The following is a 20,185-nucleotide window of genomic DNA, read 5'->3' on the forward strand; positions in this document are numbered from 1 at the left end:
ATGTGGGACACTGATATTGGTGTGGAAAGGTTACAGTCACCAAGAAGTATGAATTCATAGTATTGGATGTTTAGGTTGCAATGGTGCTAGAGGAGCCCACTCTGGTGTGATATATACTAATTAGGGATGGTCCGAACCGAGTTCGGTTTGGGTTCGTACGAACCCGAACCCTCGGTAATGATTTCCGATGTCTGCCTGCTCCATGCAGCGGGCGGATCCAGCGGGAGGACCGCCTGGAAAACTGGGATACAGCCACAGCCATAGGCTGTATCCCAGGTTTCCAGGCGTTCCTCCCGCTGTATCCGCCCGCTCCACGGAGCGGGCAGACAGCGGGAATCTGCTGCCAAGCGTTCGGGTTCATACGAACCCGAACCTCGGCAGGTTCGGACGATCACTAATACTAATGTACAATATTAAACAGAAATCCTATTTAACTACATGGTAAAAAGAAGGGGGGAAGGATCTAAGGTAATGTTATACTACAGGATCCCCTTACCACCAATTCACCAGGTTAGAGGTTTCTACCCAGCCACAGACTGTGTGAGGCTCTAAGTCTATGGAGGTTACGAAAGAGCCAAGACCTCTAAGCAGAGACAGGAACCATACTTAACATACATTTATGAAAAACCTGAGGATATGCCATAAATGTAAAAGCTGGCACTCTAATGAATTTCCACACTCAGCTTTATATTGCATGAGTTGTAATTTAGTATGTATTTTAACAGTCGCCCCACGCTTCACCTCATCTTCATAGCCGTGTACAGCCGCTCAATAATTTTCCAGTTATTTAGACACCAACTACAGCTGCGAGCTGATTTATACCGCTCTAATCTAGCAGGAGAATGCAGATGAGATGGGGGTGTTCTAGCTTACTGCATCAGGCCGTTTCAGCGTCAGGCCGTTCTATGGGTGAAGTCTGGCAGTCACTTTTTACAGCTCCTGGATCCGAAAGTCAAGGTCGAGGGAGGCAGATTGTGGCCGTGTTACTGACTGCAGAGACTCGGGAATATTTAATCTCCAGGCTGGCATGGCTTTAATTACACTAAAAATGGGACCTGGTCATGGCCGCGGGCACAATAGTTAGAAACTGAGATAGGTATTAGATGCGGAAATGAGGTTGGAAGAGAGGAGGCGTCCATAAGGACACACAGGGACAACAGGGCTGCTCCTTAAGGCATCTATACATAGAGAAAGGGCACAAGATCCTACATTAAGTCTGTCCTGCCAAATGGCTGGAGGACCTCAGTACCAGTGGGCCCTGGCAGTACTCTCACAGTATAACTGCCATGGGCCCTATATGAGGAGCTTTACAGCCATTACCGGCTTGTGCCGCTGTGATCGTACTAGTGTTACAGCATTACTGACTGTTTTATGAGGGAAGCATTCTTGTCCTTGTTTTCTTATGCTATCTATAGAAAGAAAGACTTTGGTATGCTCAGATACTGATATTATCACTGTCAAGAAAATATCACTGGATGAATATATATTCTATAGAATAGTCAAAATTAATAAGTGAATAAGTGCCCCCCAAAAGTTATACAAATCACCAATATACACTTATTATGGGAAATGCTTAAAAAATGCTTTTTTCCCTGCACTTACTACTGCATCAAGGCTTCACTTCCTGGATAACATGGTGAGGTCACGACCCGACTCCCAGAGCTGTGCGGGCTGTGGCTGCTGGAGAGGATTATGGATAGCAGCACTGATTGGCTGAAGAGGAGGCGTTTGAAATTCCCGGCTCCCCTCTTCAGCTAATCAGTGCAATGAAGAGCGGAGCGGGGGATGTCGGAAGACCTACTGCACGGAGCAGGTAACGTATGCCCGCGGGCCGGCGGGGCGATCGGAGCGGTGGCGGGGGGGGGGGGCCAACCGGAGCGGCGGCGGGGGGCGATCGGAGCGGCGGCAGGGGTGGCGATCAGAGCGGCGGCGATCAGAGCGGCGGCAGGGGTGGCGATCGAGCCGGCACAGGGGGCTGCGGATGAGCGGGGGGCCGGTCGGCGGGCGGGGCTGCGGGCGGACGGCCGGACTATCGCGCGGCGACTGTTTACACGGAACAATCGGCAAATTTTTTGTGAACGACGAACAGCAATTTGATGACATGTTGGAAGATCAAAACGGACGATTTCTCGTTCGTTGTTTGATCATTCGCTGCGTTTACACGTACGATTATCGTTTCGAATTTGATCGTTATCGCGCACATTCACACGATAATCGTTACGTGTAAACGCAGCATTAGCAATCGTATTAGGCATGTCTGGGAGACTTATACAAGAATGCACCAAGTCCTCTTTTATGATAGTATATCAGTAAGAATCTCAGTATCCGTAGCCCCGAGCCATGTACAATATGATATTTAGATGAATGTGCAGAGATATTACTGTAGACAGAATGAGAACAATGTGATGCATTATAATACATAAGGGTTATATACAACTTATTTAGAACAGATTATCCTGAACAAATGTTGTTTTTCATGTTTCCCCAAGCGTAATCGTGAAGCCGGTTATGAAAAGAGGTGCACATTTATGTATTATGAATGTCATGTTGGGGTGGTAGGATGCTGAATCAGAAGCTGGGGAAATCTACTAGGTTACTAAATCACTGGATTCATTGCATGGCTGGAAAAGAGGAAAACTGGCCAGGGGAATAGCTATAGGGGGTGCAGGCGTAGCAGGTGCACTCAGGCCCTGGTGCTTGAGAATGCCCAGAGGCCCTTTGGGGCTCCCGCCTGTATGTGACATCTGACACTTGTTCAGCACATTCCCAGGCCTTGATGGATAGAGACACATCACAAAGAGGGAGAGATCTGTCAATCAAGGCCGGCGGGGCAGGGAGAGGCCTCCGGGGACCATACTCATGACTTGTGGTTCAGGCAGCATGAAAGCGATGACAAGTTTAAAGACTTGGGCATTGCAGCGATAAATGAAAATCATTGTGATACTTAAATTGCATGATCAATATCATATAGTGTACAGTACAATGAGGTTGCCAATATGTCAAAGCAGAAAAGCTTAGAGATGCTGATGAAAAAAATACAGAAACCTGGGGAACATCAATATGTATTGATAAAACCTAAAAAGTTTCACAAGCTCCGTTCAACTAGTCAGCAGCCCCTGAAACCAACCAGAAACACCCCCCCTGGCCCCTATGCTTTCAGCTTCACCCTTTGTTATAGATATCCCTGTCTACTGAGGAGCTCTGTTCTGGGCAGCAGCTGCTGAATCCTCCATAGCATTGCATCTGTTCATTGCAGATCTGCCGCAGATCTATGCTATACTATTCCTACTATATATACTACAGTATATATACTGAGATTGCAGAATGCAGTAGAATTGAGTTGGCCAATGACCGACTGATATCAAGAATTCAAAGACGACATTATCTATCTATTCGTAGAACTAATAACACGCAGCACCAAAGGGTTAAATGACTAATTGAGCTCTGCTACAACAGTAATTGTCCCTTCAAATGAATATGATTTAATGAAAACGCAGCTATTACACCCACGGCTCATATTCGTCTTCTTCAGAACAAAAGATGTCTGTTCTCACTTAATAGATGTGATTCAGTAATCTGCATAGCAACACTGTGCTCTGGACTGATCAATGGTAACCTCTGGTTGGCTGCTATGGGGGACTGCGTAGGAAAGTAGTCTTCCTATTATTAGCCCTCTCCCTATAACCCTCTGAACATGCCTGTCTTCAATTGTCACATTCAGATGACTAGAAGAATGGAAATGTGAATTCTAGGGTCAGGATTATAACAGCAAGCCATCCCCTGTATCTACTGAACTGAACTGAGATCATCACAGATCTGCGGGAATCTGATCTGTAAACGGCGTATTACAGAGCAGAGGAAGCTGAGAATAATGATATATAGTTTAATAGGAAAATATTCAGTATAATTTGTAATTTATTGACCTAAATCCTTCATTATTCTGGGATTAGAATTCTAGTGGGCGGGCCGAGTTAGTGATTGACTGTTACCAGTATGCGCACATATGCAGGAATTTAGTAGGACCGCCCACTGGACTCCTAAGCCCAAAATAGTCAGGGATTTAGAGTAATTAATGACGAGAAGAGAGGAGTGAACCTACGAACCCAAGCGTGTGGCATTTGATTACTGGTGGCTGAAGAAGTTGGACGCAGCCCTAAGACTGCCTGGAAAACATGGATACATCCATAGGCTGTTTTCCAGGGCTCCAACTTCTTCAGCCACCGGTAATCAAATGCCACACACTCGGATTTGCTCATCTCTAGTTGTCATTGAATGCAGCCCTAGGGAGTCCTGGAAAACATGAATACAGTCTATGGTTTACACAGCGTATGACACCGGCCGTTTCTGTGTCACAGAAAGGCCACAGTTTATCCCGGTCGGTACTGCAGTACCAGGCAGATAAACTTAATTTCTATTGAATTGGAATGCGGGCACATCCGCGTGCGTCCGCATCCCAATTCACCATTGCATACAATGGAAAATGTGGCTGGAGCCGCACTTTACATTGTCTGCACTGTCAGGTCTGTGCGGCCTCTATTCAATTAATAGCAGCCGCACAAAAACTGACATGTCAGTTTTTGTTGCAGCCGGTTGCAATCGAGGCCAGAGTGTATACAATGTGTATACACTGAAGCAGGGGTTACACTGTCAGCAGCACAATGTAAATTATCAATTTATCACGGCCGTTGTTGCACATTGCAACAACGGCCGTGATTAATTCATAATTTACGTTGTGTGTGTCCATTTAGGAATGGGAAAAAAACAGATACAATTGTGTGCAATCCATTTTCATCCATTTTTCTATTGACTTCCATTAAAAAAAAAAATAATAATAAAAAGGATCAAAATGGATGCGTTTTTTTTAGCGTACACAAAAAAATCAACATGTAAAATCATAATAAACTTTTCCATAATGACAAAAATCACAGAAAATAGGTACAAACAAAAAACATTACTGGGCTAGGTTTATTCACCAACAGCAGGCTTATTTTTGTTATGTTAGGTGTAAAATCCCTTTAAGTTGAAGAATTACTCTGCATTGCAATTAAATTTACTGCAAATCCCTAATGTAGGTGATTAAGGTATTAACAAAATCAATGTACATAGTGAACAATCTGCAGCTTCTAGATCTACATCATGCCCTGTGTAGCACTGATGCTTAAACTGTCTCCACCAATTTCATACATTGCAATGTACATGTAACAAGGAGAGGGGACTAAGCTGACCTTTAGTATCAAGGCTCATTATTAGTAATGTGCGAATTTCACAAAATCTGTTTCAAGAGGATTCACTTGAATAGGTTGGATTCAGTGGTCAGAATTATACAGGAACAGGGACGCCTGTCAAAAAGCTGGAGTCCCTGTTTATGTTTCAGTGTTAGTGGCAATGCATTCAGCATCGCCGCTTACCTCCAGCAAGTCTCTCCGACTAGTACAGTGTATGCTATGCGGTGTATAGGAGCAGAGACTTTTGCCTTTAGTACGTACTTGTCATATAAAATATTTTAAAAATGATGGATCTTACGATCCCACAAAGAAAGGCTTATTTCTATGTAAAGGGCATACTTCACCCAAAGATGAGCTATTGTTTAAATCAGTGCTTCTCAATTCCAGTCCTTAGGCCTCAGCAACAGGTCATGTTTTGAGGATTTCCTTAGTATTTCACAGGTGATAATTATACTCAGTGCATCAGGTATTCTTTGTATGGGAAATCCTCAAAACATGACCTGTTGGTGAGGCCTGAGGACTAGAATTGAAAAGCACTGGTTTAAATAAAGTTCTTATGTTGAAAATGTTTTAAGAATTTTTATTTTATTCTTAGTTTGGATGTCACTTTAAAAATAAAAATAAAAAACAAACAAACCCTAAAATCGTGCACTTTTTATTCTGGCCACTAAGTCTAATAAGCTCATATGCCTCATTCTTCTTATCATCACAAGCAGGAAATTAAAAAATTCAAATAGATAACGTAGTATCAGACCATTCACAAAAGGTGATGTCACAGCTACTCTCCTCCCCTTCCCCTACACACTACATAGGTCACAGAGCATGCCTAGAAAACTATTTTAAATAAGTCAATGACTCAACTCCAATCTATTGGTTGCCCCCATAATCATGTATAGAAAATAGAATGAAAAAACATAAAAACAGATAAATGTAAATGTAGGTGATAGGTTTCCCTTTAACACCAACCTTCAGTTAGCTGATCCAGAGACACGATCTTCCTGATTCCATCCACTGTGTAGATAGTTCTCACTCCCTGGGGTAGATTCACATTATCAGAAAGAGTTCTGGTCAAATCGGCCAGGAGAGCCTCAAAAGATCGGAATCGATCAGGGGATATGGCATAGACAATTCCTTTAAAATATCGGTCACCATTGCGATAGAATCGCACTTTCTTGGCCTTCTTCTCCGAACTCAGGGCCTGCAGAGTACGGGTTCGGTAAAAACTGCAGTGGGCACTATGGGTCGGACTTGGGAGCCCATTGGCTCGAGAACTTCTGCTGTACCTTTGCGCTTTGTCGCGCTCATCAAAATGTTCAAGCTCCATGTCTCTCCCCAAGGACATTGTAGAGAGTCTGTAAAGGAAAAAAAAAAAAGCTTTATTCACTAAAGGTCTCGCAACTCCTCTGCACATATAAATAGCGGTGATTGTCATCTAATGGTTCCAAACCACCTTACGTGGGCTGCAAGAAAAGCCGTATCTCTCATTAACACGGCTACTATTTTAGCAGCATTGAATGACTAAGCCGCCTTTTGTTACATTCAAATATATTTGTTAAAGGCTCAGAACCATTAAAGGCTCGGATTCTCATTTAGAGGTAATTTAATTGAACACTTCTTTGCTGGCTATTAAAACAATACAATCGCTATAAAAGCAATAACAAATATATCAACTATGGCTGTTACCTACAAAGCCTGGCATCCCAGCAATTACATGGAGAACTATCTAAAGGATTAGCAATGAATTGTGACAGTCTAATACTGACAGGCCTCAATGTTCTACACTGCCAAATATGGATTTTTTATTATTAAATTATTTATAAATTTAAACCTGGACAGAGTTTGATACAAATGATTTTGAGCCATTTTCCAACATTCTTAAATGAGATGTTACCATGCAGTCATTTATATATGAGTATATAGGCACTATGGGGGGACATTTATCAATGATTCACCTCTTCTCCCTGACGTACACCTGCCGTATGCCCCGCTCACCTAATGGGCGGGCTGGCGGTGGGAGGCGGCAAGGTGGGGAGGAGGTGTGGCCTCCTCCTGCACCTAATTTATCATGATTTACGTAAATCATGATACAAATCTATACCTGCTGCAGGGTCGGGCGCAGCCAGGTTTACTAGGAGGTGTGTGCCTCTTAGTGAATCCGGATGGGGGAAAGGGGACGGGGCCTAATATAAGACTGGTGTACGGCATATTAATATATCTCCCCTATGGGCTTAGACACAAACAAACTAAGAGATTTTCTAAGGGCCCTATTACACGGAGTGATCGCTCCGTGTATTAGAGACAATGATAAGCCAATGAAACGGATAATCATTGGTTTAGGTTTGGACCTAAAATGGCCCGGCCGCGCATCGCTATTACGCGTAGCAACGCACGTCCGACAGCTGACGATTGCCCAAACACCTGATACCTTACCTCTCCCCAATCCAAGTCTTCTCTCCTGTGCTCCGCAGCTTCGCAACCAGCAAGAGAAGACCACGAGCGGGGAGAGATAAGGTATCAGGTGTTTGGGTAAGGGCTGCATGGACATCACTAACGATGTCCATGCAGCCCTTACTGCCCGATTATCGGACCGTCTAATAGGTCCAATAAACAAGCACCGATCTAGCAGATTGGGGCTAATTTACTAAAATTACGGGCCGTAGCCATCCCGTGTAATAGGACCCTTATTTTTTTCTATGACGTACAGGAAATACTCATTCAGCCAATCACTGTGTGTAAAATTGACCCGTCTCGACCAGTGATTGGTTGGGCAAGCATTTTCTGCATGTCATAGGGAAAGCAGATGGCACCATTGTGGGGATCAGGGCAGGCGAGTATAAATTCATTCTGATGATTTGCTTATGAGCGCTGTTTCAGCTTCTCTAGTTCTTGACCATAAGTCAGCTATGTACTGCACAGGCACATCGGATCCGCAAGAGTGGGAGACCATATACAGGGGCCAGGCTTGTGAGACACCTCCTATTACAGCATGCTCACACTACATTAATCTACTGCAGATGCGCTACCTGAAAATTATAATAATACTATAATAATACACAGTGTCAACCAAGAGAAAATCTGCAAGAAATTTACACAGCATGTCAGTATTTCTTGTGGAGCTGCATGAAATCTGCATCATTTACCATCATTTATTAAATCAGTTTTAGAGGGAGGCTGAAGCAAGGTTGCTGCCTGCAGGCCAATAAATCTGCTTGTTATACATTATATTGTGAATTTGTTATGAGGATGTGTTCCATACAAAAACATATGGTTGCAAGAAGTTAACTTTCAATAGTACTATGCATGTCATCCCTATCAACCAATCCATAGAACAGAGGTGCAATATCCTGTGTATAAGGGGGATAACATACTCATTTAAGCCAAAACTTCTATTGGTGCATGAGAGTGCCACAACAATTAGTGTTCTTATTATGTTTCATTCTGTTCTTATGTACCATGTTTTATATGACTGCACTCACACACTTTTAGGATTGTAACGGTTTCTCACTATAGGGCTCTAGAGAGAAGCACATGTAGAGAAATACCCTTAGTCTAGACAGTGCAGGTACGGTCTGTGGGAGGAAGAGCGACTTTAAACGGTTTGCAAAAATCTTTTTCTTTTAAATCAACTGATATCAGAAAATTATATAGATTTGTAATTTACTTCTATTTAAAAAAAAATGAGTCTTCCCATACTTATTAGCTCCTATATGTCCTGCAGGAAATGTTTTATTTTAAGTCTGACACAGTGCTCTCTGCTGACATCTCTGGCCGAGACAGGAACCTTGTCTCAGTTTTCTATGAATCCCTATAGAAAACCTCTCCTGCTCTAGACAGTTCCTGTCTCGGTCAGAGATGTCAGCAGAGAGCACTATGTCAGACATAAAATTAAAACAACACTTCCTGCAGGACATATAGCAGCTGATAAGTATGGGAAAACTTGATATTTTTTAATAGAAGTAAATTACAAATCTATATAACTTTCTGACACCAGTTGATTTGAAAGAAAATGATTTTTCCTGGACAATCCCTTTAAGGAGTTACTGTTACTGTCATTTAAAGTAACTTTTGACATGTTGGGGTCTCAATGCTGAGATTCCTTTTGATTGTTAGTTATAACCAGGTGAGGCACGCAACAGTGCACTTCACTCCCCAGCTCAATGTGTATTCTGACTGATTAGAGTAGCCAAGCTCCATTATAGTCTATAGAGCCAGTCTCAGTGGACTGAGCACCGATCATGGACATGAAGCATGATACTATATGTTTCACCTGGCTATAACTAACGATTGGAAGGGGTCTCACTTGTCTAAACTTTTGACACATCTGCCATATGCTGTATCCATGTTTTCCTGGCAGCCCTAGGGCCGTATCCCAGTTTTCCAGTCACAAGGAGTCAAATGTCATACCTGAATGTTCAGTAAGTTCGCTTGTCATTAAATAAAGGTTACTTTCAAATGAGTCTAATACTTTAAAGTGACTCTGTACCCACAGTCTTAAACTCCCCCCCCCCCTTGTACCATCAGATAGCTGCCTTTAATCCAAGATCTGTCCTGGGCTCCGTTCGGCAGGTGATGCAGGTATTGTCCTAAAAAAATTCCTTTTTAACATGCAGCCCTGTATCAAACTGGCGTGGCCTAGAGTGTCTATGCCCTAGGCCTGCAACGCCTCTCCTTTCTTCCTCCTTGCCCTCATCCCCATTAGGAAAGGTGAATATTTCTCCCATTTTTCCTGTTCATCACTTGTCTAAGAACTGCACATCTGTTGGATCGTTAGGGCATGTTCAGACAAGTGATGAACAGGAGAAATCCTGCCTGGGACATTCCTAATGATGAAGAGGGCGGTGAGAAGGGAACTAGAGAGACGTTGCAGGCCTAGGGCATAGACATTCTAGGCCACGCCACTTTGAGACAGGGCTGCAAGTTTAAAAGTTGTTTTTTAGGACAATAACTGCATCAGCTGCTGAACGAACCCCAGGACAGATCTTGGATTAAAAGCACAAGCGGTTTGGGGGGTGGGGGGGATTGTGGGTACAGAGTCAAGCGACACCTTGCACTCAAAATAGTATGTAAGCATTCTTGCTGTCACCAATGGCCAATGCTTTGCAGAATAACCCTGGGTTCAACATATCATTCATTCATTAGGATCCGTTTTTCCACTGACTTACATAATTAAAAAAAAAATAATAATAATTTTATTTTACTTTTTAGTGTACACATAAAAACGTGGTTGACCATTTTTTTCTGTATTGCTATGGCCATACAGCATTATGATGTCTGTTTAAAATATCTGTTTTATGGGGGGGAACGGATGCAAAGACAGATGGTTAAAACGCATGCAGTTGTATGACATCCAGTAAGCTTTTATGTTCCCACAATGTTTTTTTTTATGATGGCCATAAATAATAATAAATAACTAATGATCATGATTATTAATAACGGCTGTCATTATGGAAAAAAATGCTGTTTATTTTTTTTTATAGAGCTTTCCCATTTCTTCACTCTACGCACTAAGTCTGGGTTCACACTAAGTTTTTGAAATCCATTTTTTACGTCTGTTTTTTGCAAAAAAAAAAAAACTGATGGAAAAACAGATGCATTTTCATCCCTTTTGTCATTGACTTCCATTCTAAAAAAAAAAAGGGTAAAAAAAACAAATTATTAACATACACGAAAGTGTACTCGACCACATTTCTGTGTACATTAGAAAAAAAAACTGATGTGTTTTAATCTATTTTTTATTTATAATAGAAGTCAAAGGAAAAACGGACCAAAACAGATGCATACAAATGCATCCTTTTGCCCATTTGTCTTTTTTGCAAAAATGGATGACAAAAACGGATTGCAAAAACGCAGTGTGTACCCAGCCTTACATAGCTGCTGTTGATGAGCTACAATGAAGTTTATTTTGTCATTGAACTGCACAACCACAAGTCACTAAATTAAAGCAATGATTTGCAGTTATGTTACATGACCAACTCAGCTCTGCACCATCTACTGTTTATAATTAATGTATTATTAATATGCCAAATGACGTTAATATTTTATATTACTCTTCTCGCTTTTTATTCTGATACTCAGAAATTCTCTACTCCTATGAGATAACTCACATCTTACAGACCTTCCATCTGCTCATTAAATAAGACCGGTTTCCCCTGCTGACTGATATGTGACTGTGGTTACTAAAGGACAAAGCAAATATGAATTTACAAATACAACTTAGTAGAGACCAGTATATTATATATTTAGTATGAAACAGCGCCACTCTTGTCCATGGATTGTGCCTGGTATTGCAGTTCATTCAAGTAAATGGTAATCCTATGGCTTTATTTCAGATTCTGTATAGTGATTCAGCGGACTCTTTTAGCATATAGGGAGATCTGCTATACTTTGTATGTGAAATCAGACGGTACCTACAAATTACCTCTAAAAATAAGTCCTTGTTTTCAGGCTTCTCTTTGGATCTCTGACAGGAGTGTGGGCAGACGTTCCTGCCTGGGTTATAGACAGAGAATAAAATAAGAAAATATAAGTGAGGTCTAGCAGCTGCCTGTATATAGCCATCAAATGTCCTCGCTATTGTTCTCTGCACAATGGGGGATGTAAGCAGCTGATATCTGTCCATATTGTTTGAGGGACAAAGTAGAAGGGTTCAGATTTAGCCTTTTGTCAGCCATAGCCAGGACTGTGGCCATCCCACTGGCCGGAGTGCCAGAAGTCATGGACTGTCCAGATAGGGTTGATTTTTGTTTTATTGTGACATACAGGAGGCACCCTCTAAGGCAGCTAAAGCAGATCAGTTTATTATCACATTGTAAAATTTATCACAATGGTGCACGCTTCCGAAAAAAACAAGGGCATACCAGACACACTTTTCTTCATTATGCCAAACCATGATCTACTGTACAGTAACAGATTTTTCCACTAAAATGGTTCTAGACCATAATAGAGTTGAGGTAAGAATTGTGGGTTGTTAAGCCAAACCATTCCGATATTATTTTGTTCACTTGTGAAGTCTTCTCATGCTCAATTCTTATACATTCCACATGTAATTTTTTAAATGTTATTGGTTTTCCACAGTCCATTGGCCATAACGCTCAACACACCTGATAACCTCAAAGCAATTCAATCCTGTATTCTCTGGGTGCCCACTAGAGATGAACAAACCGGGTTCGGGTTCGAGTCGATCCAAACCCGAACGTTCGGCATTTGATTAGTGGTGGCTGCTGAAGTTGGATAAAGCTCTAAGGTTGTCTGGAAAACCTGGATACAGCCAATGACTATATCCATGTTTTCCACATAGCCTTAGGGCTTTATCCAACTTCAGCAGCCACCCCTAATCAAATGCCGAAAGTTCGGGTTCGGATCGACTCGAGTATGCTCCAGGTTCGCTCATCTCTAGTGCCCACACCTAGTAACACTAATGGCACTTTTTAATAGTTCCAAATAGTAGTACTTGCAGCACTCCCAGGTATCTGCTAGACACCATACACTTATTGTGCATTATAGTTTTGTAGGTAAAACAGTAGTGATAGCAGACATTATTTTAAGGAGGGTGTCTGTTGTTTAGAGTAATAGTAGGCCAAATTCATTACATTGTATACAATACTAAAATGTGGTCAGTAGCTTGAGAAAGCTATAACCTGTACCATCAGTAGTGGGACCTGGGAGGGTTGTCAGGTCTCTATGCTCCGCTGGTTCTTGATCACATTAAGTCACTAAAATGTTTGCAATTCACTAATACATTCACACAGGATCCATGGTGGACCATTACTTGTTATATTATGATTATAATTAGTTATTAATAGTAAAGTCATTGGATTGATTATAGTCAGTCTCTTAGAATAATCTAATAGTAGTCAATTGTTCTTATAGCTGGTTGTAAAAATGTGTAAATACTATGCGTCCATTGAAGGCGTCCCTTCATTGAGGATGTGACAATGTGTCGTCTCCACGCTTAAATTGAGTCGGGAAAGACTGTCTTGAATGGTCAAGAGGCTGGAGCAGAGTCATTGTGACCTCTGAGCCATCTGTTAGTAAACAATGGCCTATTCCTCATCACTTCTCGCTCTGAATGGACATTGTCTTCTCCGGTGCCAACATCTGTGCACGCTGCATATGTGCCATTGAGCAGTTTTATCGCTCTGCTGTTAATCACTCTTATGGACATCGGAGATAGCGCTTCATTTTATATTTACTGAGCAGCTTTGTTTATCTGACCCCTATTCATATGGTTTTGTGTGTTAGTTTCTAATATATGCAAATATTATGATTACAAGTCTTAATGTATCTAATAGGTATCTCTTTAAAAACATCTTTAAAAGGTCTATATATTTATCAATTGATGGTTGTAAAATAAGGGCATTAATTCTACATTACAAATTGCTATAGGCAGTTTTGCTAAAAATACTGACCAAATACTATGTCTGAACCTAACCTAAGGGCCCTATGCCACGGGACGATTATCGTTCGCATAATCGTTAACGATAAACCATCCAAACGACCGCTATTGCGAAAGACCTGAAATCGTTCACCCATTTGTATGGAACGATAATCATTGCTGATAATTGTTCTTGCGGTCGTATTGTCGTCGCTATTGCATTCGGTACTACTGCGAACGACGTCTTATTCAATGCGAACGATTTTCGAACGAGCAACGATAAAAATAGGTCCAGGTCTTATTAAACAATCAACGATTTCTCGTTCGGTCGTTAATCGTTAACTGCTATTCAACCGAACGACTATCGCTTAGATTCGAACGATCTGAACAATAATCGTCCCGTGGAATAGGGCCCCTAGGGTAAAAGCATACCGTCAGGTACCAGGACGGCAATAAAATTCTTAATCTCTGACTGATGAGATTACAAATCGCAATGCAGCCTCATTGTGTGTTTTCAGCCTTACTTGCGTGGCAGACACATAACACAGTACGGCCACCTGGAGCTCTAGATGATGACAGCTGATCATTGGGGCTTTCTTGTTAGTCAATGGAATTCAGGTTCCTTAAAGGGGAATTATGAGCAGGTTAGACAAATCTAACCTGCTGATATGTCTCTATTGCTCAGGAGATGCCGAGGATGAAGGTGCGTCTCTTACCATCATCCTCGGCGCCGTTCCCGTCCACTTAGTTGTTTAGTCCACAGTCTGGTAGGACCATTAGGAGCACTGGGGGCTGTTAGGAGCACTCCCCCCCGGCTGGCCCGCTCCTTATGATTAGAAGGGGCCATCTGTCTGGGGACAAATCACCATGTTTCGGTTGGTAATATGCCAGAAGACTAAAAATAAGCCATGGACTTGCCTGTGATCTTATGTGATACCGCAGGAGTTATGGTTTCCATATGTTGGTCTGATGACATCTAACAATGCTAAAGCATTTTCCCATTGGGACATTTAGGGTGTATCCATAGTAGCCTTAAAAGTCTGATAGATGTGGGTCTCATATATCTTGAGATTGAAAGCCACCATCTAATGTGGTCTGTAAGGGCCCTACTAGATGGCCAAATACGCATTGGTTATACATAAAGATGATTTCGACTAGAGCATGCTTGAGTCTGATCATTCGGCATTTGAATACCGGTGGCTGAAGAAGTTAGATGCAGCCCTCGGAAGCCTATTTGTGTATCCATGTTTTCCCGCACTCCCCAACATCTCCAATCTCCAGCCTCCATGCCACACACTCCATGCTCCAGCTGCACTCATCTCTAGGTATACAGATCTTTTCTGCCATCACTTGTCGACGGCACATCTTCTATTACATTGGAATATGTATGACCTACGACCTACGATGATTATCTAAAAGGTCAAAATGATACAATTAGCTCACGCTTCGGCTGATTACTGACCCTATTACACATGAAAATTTCATCCAGCTCAACCATAAATGGCCTCCCGACCCCCATTGGCCACCGAAACCAGACCGATCTCAAGATTGATTTACGCATATGCCGTGAATAAATAAGAATAAATAAATAAATGAATAAATAAATAAGAATGAATAATGCAATAAATAAATAAATAAGAATGAATAATGGAATAAATAAATAAGAATACACTATTTACAGCTATCTGCAAGGTTTTCACTATTCTGTAAACTTGGCCACAGATTAATGAAGTATTTATATATACAGCCCATCCCGTCTCCCAATCTTCACATTCACCCCCTCTCGATTTTTCAGCAATACGATGGTAGAGAAAACATCTTCTATTCATGAAATCCTTGCTGCTTTATCTCTACAAATGAATCCAACATTTTTACTTTATTTTTGTTTCCTGTTTTACGTCAGACCCGTCCCGGAGGAAATTTCTCAGCTATGACATCCTATAGGATCAGAGATAACCCGCATGGAGCCATATTAACAACACATCGGGATGTTTTACAGCGACAAGATGATAACATCTGTTTCTTCTGCAAACAAAAATCTGAAGTCTCTATACATGAGACCTACACAGAGAAACGTAATCTGATGTGACACACGTACCAGGCTGGCGCCAGGCCTATGTGACTTATTGCAATCAGGAACCTGTATTTTCTCACCCTGCATTATACTAGGAGTTATTGAGATAAATGTTTAGTGCGGTAGTGTTCTGTATACTGCAGGACCTGTTAGGCGTGATACATATACGTGATATAGTACCCAGCAATCTAGCATAGGTTCCTTCCAGAACGGTCATAAAATACTGGAGGGAAACTGATGCCAATCCCATTGTTTTAAATCAGGGATGATGAACCTTCAGCCCTCTAGCTTTTACTGGCCAGGAATGATGGGAAATGTAGTTCTGCAACAGCTGGAGGGCAGGTGGTTCCCCATTCCTGTTTTAAATGGATCGACCCTGTCATCCAGAGTGTCAAATGAAGTACCAGACCAGTCTAGGAACAGGACAGCAGAATGTGCCCTGCAGAGTTTAAAGGGGTATTCAACTCAAACCTAACTTTTGATATGTTGCTGCCCAAGGTGAGACTAATAATTCATTCCATACTTGTTATTATCTATTCAGTCTCCTTCCCCTAGTTCTCAGCTATTGATTTCTGCTGAAGACACAAAAATCTGTGTGTGTGCCTTTCTCTCTGTCTCCCCCTCGCCCCTCCCTTCAGAGACGGCTGATGTAAACAAGTACCTGACTGGCTTTATCTGCAACTTTGTAGCTTCTTTGTAATGTTGGGAGGGTTAATCTTGCTGATGTTGCTGATGAACTCACAGTGATTAACCCTCCCAGCATTACAATGTTGCAAATAAAGCCAGTCAGAGACTTGTTTAGATCTTTCCGTCTCAGGAAGGAGGGCAGAGGAGGGGGAGACAGAGAGAAAAGCCCACACACAGATTTGTGTGTCTTCAGCAGAAAGCAGCAGCTGAGAACTGGAAAAGGAGACTGAATAGATAATAACAAGTATGGAAGGAATTGTTAGTCTCACCATGGGCAGCACCCCTTTAACTATCCAGCTATATCATTTTCTTGAATTAAGAGGTAGAAAAATTCTGATGACATTTTGCCGCAGTTTTAACCTCAATGGGTTTTTTTTTAAATAAAAAAACTGACCCAGGTGGAACTCCAGTACTGGGCTATGCATTACTAGATGGGTAGGACCGATAGAGGGTTGTTTTTTTTTGTTTCCTTAATACATGTTTTGGGTGTGGTAAAGAAAGTATGATAACATTTCCAAACTGTACATTTGAACACATCTCTTGCCATGATACCTTAAAGGGCTTATGAAAAAAATAATAAATTCCACCACCTATATCCTCAGACCCTGTGCGGTACTACGTTTCCATTCTATTTACTTCAATGGATCTTAGCTGCAAAATCACACCCAAACTGAGGACAGGAGAGGTGATGTTTTTGGAAAAAAAAAAGCGGCCATGTTTTCCTAAACCTGGTTATCCCCTTTAAAACTAAGAAACACTTGTGATACATTTTTCATGGAGTCACCCTTTAATTATACAAATATCATTTTAGTTCTGTTTAGCAACAGGGCTGTGAGGATCTCATGCACTGTGATAAAAAAAGACATATGGTTGTCACTACGAATAGATCAACTAGCCATGACTGTGGTGGATGTCACTTTGAATGAACACCTAAGACTCACTAGAAATATACAGCGCTCCCTCCTGTTAAATTTTTAAATTTGTTCCAAGACAACATCGAAACTCAAGACGCTGTTACTTAAGCGCATAATACAATGGAACAGTAGTAACTAGTTCTTAAGTTCCACGAATAGGAAAGTAAACATTAAAGAAAAATGAGCCGCTGTAAAGGTTACAAAGAGATCGTGAAATATGTAAATGACTTTCTATGTTGAGGACACAGAACTTTCTTTAGGGACTTGTTGTACAGTACACAGGGTAAACCATAAAATGGAGATACCCTCACCCAGTGTCTAAAGGAGCAGCAGGTGAAGAGCAGTGCAGTACATATAGTACAGGTAGAGAGCAGTGCAGTACATATAGTACAGGTAGGGAGCAGTGCAGTACATATAGTACAGGTAGGGAGCAGTACGGTACATATAGTACAGGTAGAGAGCAGTGCAGTACATATAGTACAGGTAGGGAGCAGTGCGGTACATATAGTACAGGAAGAGAGCAGTGTAGTACATATAGTACAGGTAGAGAACAGTGAGGTACATATAGTACAGGTAGGGAGCAGTGCAGTACATATAGTACAGGTAGAGAGCAGTGTAGTACATATAGTACAGGTAGAGAGCAGTGTAGTACATATAGTACAGGTAGAGAACAGTAAGGTACATATAGTACAGGTAGGGAGCAGTGCAGTACATATAGTACAGGTAGAGAGCAGTGCAGTACATATAGTACAGGTAGGGAGCAGTGCAGTACATATAGTACAGGTAGAGAGCAGCGCAGTACATATAGTACAGGTAGGGAGCAGTGCAGTACATATAGTACAGGTAGGAAGCAGTGCAGTACATATAGTACAGGTAGAGAGCAGCGCAGTACATATAGTACAGGTAGAGAGCAGTGCAGTACATATAGTACAGGTAGGAAGCAGTGCGGTACATATAGTAGAGGTAGAGAGCAGTGAGGTACATATATTACAGGTAGATAGCAGTCCAGTACATATAGTACAGGTAGAAAACTGTAGAGTACATAGAGTACAGGTAGATAGCAGTCCAGTACAAAGAGAACAGGTAGGGAGCAGTGCAGTACATAGAGAACAGGTAGGGAGCAGTGCAGTACATAGAGAACAGGTAGGTAACAGTGGAGTCCATGTAGTGCAAATAGAGAGCAGTGCAGGTAACAGTGGAGTCCATGTAGTGATGGTAGTGTGTGTAACAGTACCTGTAGTATAAGTAGAAAGCAGTGCAGTACATGTAGTATAGGTAGATACATCTATATTATAGCTATTTATACTAGCAAGACCTGTGCTTTTAGAGCAGTGTGGTGGTCGGTAACCTAGACCAGGGGCTGTTAACAATGAGAGGAAAAGAGCAGCATATCAGGATGAGGCAAATTTGCTAAATAAATGTATTCACAAAAATATATATCTTTAAGTGTCCAACAAGTTTGACTATATATTGCTTGTACGCTTTATAAATCCACCATCATTCTAGGACTTCTGAACCAAAAGTTTAACTATTTTAACTGAGATGGGAATATCTCTTTAACTATTGGTCACTGCATGGTACTAGAAACTAGAAATTAATATGTGGGCTCTATATGGTAGTATTATTTGGATACTATTGGGAAGCAGGGCTTAGGCATTGTGAGGCAGCATTATATGAGAACTTAGTGATAGTATTGTGTGGGCAGATGTTATTTAGTATTGTTTGGAGTTATTCAGGATAAAGTACAGAACAACTACAACCAAGCCAAGCCTGAATGCTGGTGTCTAAGGATAGTCAGCAAGGCTCAGGATTAATTACAAAGAAACCAGAAGGATGCTTCTCACCTTCACTGGAAAATAATTATTAGGCTGAATATTTACAGATTTATAGAAACAATTAAATAAATATGTGACTGTAGGGATGTATGAAACACTTAGAGAGATGCTGAGGGTGATCTGTAAATCCTGAAATTCAACCAATTTCCATTTTATTGGGTAATTTCTCAAGATCCTTCAGGGTATCTTTTGTGCCAGCTGCCATGTGTTATAATGTTATAATGTTATACTCCCCTAGTCTACCTAACTATTAAGGAGTGTAATGTTCCATATAACATAAACAATGTGTCATTTTTAAGTGTTAAGTGCTTTATGCAATGGGATCCCACCCCAAAGTGTTGCAATAAAAAAAAATCTGCAATTCCGTGTCCAAGGCTTGACAACTACAGTATTACGGTATATACATTCTATAATGGCAGCCAAGACCATTCAGCATCATCATAGCTTGATGGGATCCTGGTGCTGTAGCTTTCTAAATAACTATTTTTTTAGGATTCGATGAACCTAAAAAAAAAAAATTTAAAAAAACAAAGCAACTTGGAAGAAAATGATGCATAGTTATTAAAAAAATTCCTGTAGACAAATTACTTGTCTACAGCACCTACGTAAACCTTTGCAACTCCATGGGGACTAATAGGACTGCATGAGTCAACCGTACGTCCAGGTGGTCGGGAAGGCAAGATCGATTCTTGGCTGCCCTGGTAATGCTGAGCTGTGACTGGGTTCTATGGACACTAAGGCAGTGGGTCTCTGTGTCCAGTTATGGAGACATCATTTATTAAACGATATTGATAAAAATAAAAAAAAGGACAGGTCCAAAGGCAGGCTACAAAAATGGCGGAGGTTCTCTTAGCCTCCAATATAGCATAAGTGACAAATTCCAAAGTGACTTTTGGTTCACACACAAAACCCCATGAGAATCAGCTGGTCACACTGGGGGGAAGCAGGGCCTGGAAGTAACACTATGGCTATGTTCATACACTGTAAAAATGATATCCGTTTATATTGGACGACTGTCATTTAAAGGGGTTGGCCACTTTATAGTAAAATAGTTCAGTGTACAGTATTGGGCTATG

The 20,185-nt window shown here is 41.4% G+C and overlaps 1 protein-coding gene across 5 annotated transcripts in view; it reads right to left on the minus strand.

Moving 5' to 3' along the window:
* DCLK1 (doublecortin like kinase 1) overlaps window positions 1-20,185 on the minus strand; it is a 239,095-nt gene that overhangs the window by 204,506 nt on the left and 14,404 nt on the right. For all 5 annotated transcript variants that reach the window (XM_069969924.1, XM_069969923.1, XM_069969926.1 and 2 more), the window contains exon 2: window positions 6,192-6,577. In XM_069969924.1, coding sequence (XP_069826025.1) covers window positions 6,192-6,567 — 376 coding nt within the window. In that variant the 5' untranslated portion in view covers window positions 6,568-6,577. The remainder of the gene's footprint in view (window positions 1-6,191; window positions 6,578-20,185) is intronic.

This window comes from Dendropsophus ebraccatus, chromosome 5 (assembly GCF_027789765.1).
Source record: "Dendropsophus ebraccatus isolate aDenEbr1 chromosome 5, aDenEbr1.pat, whole genome shotgun sequence".
Classification (NCBI taxonomy): Eukaryota; Metazoa; Chordata; class Amphibia; order Anura; family Hylidae; genus Dendropsophus; species Dendropsophus ebraccatus.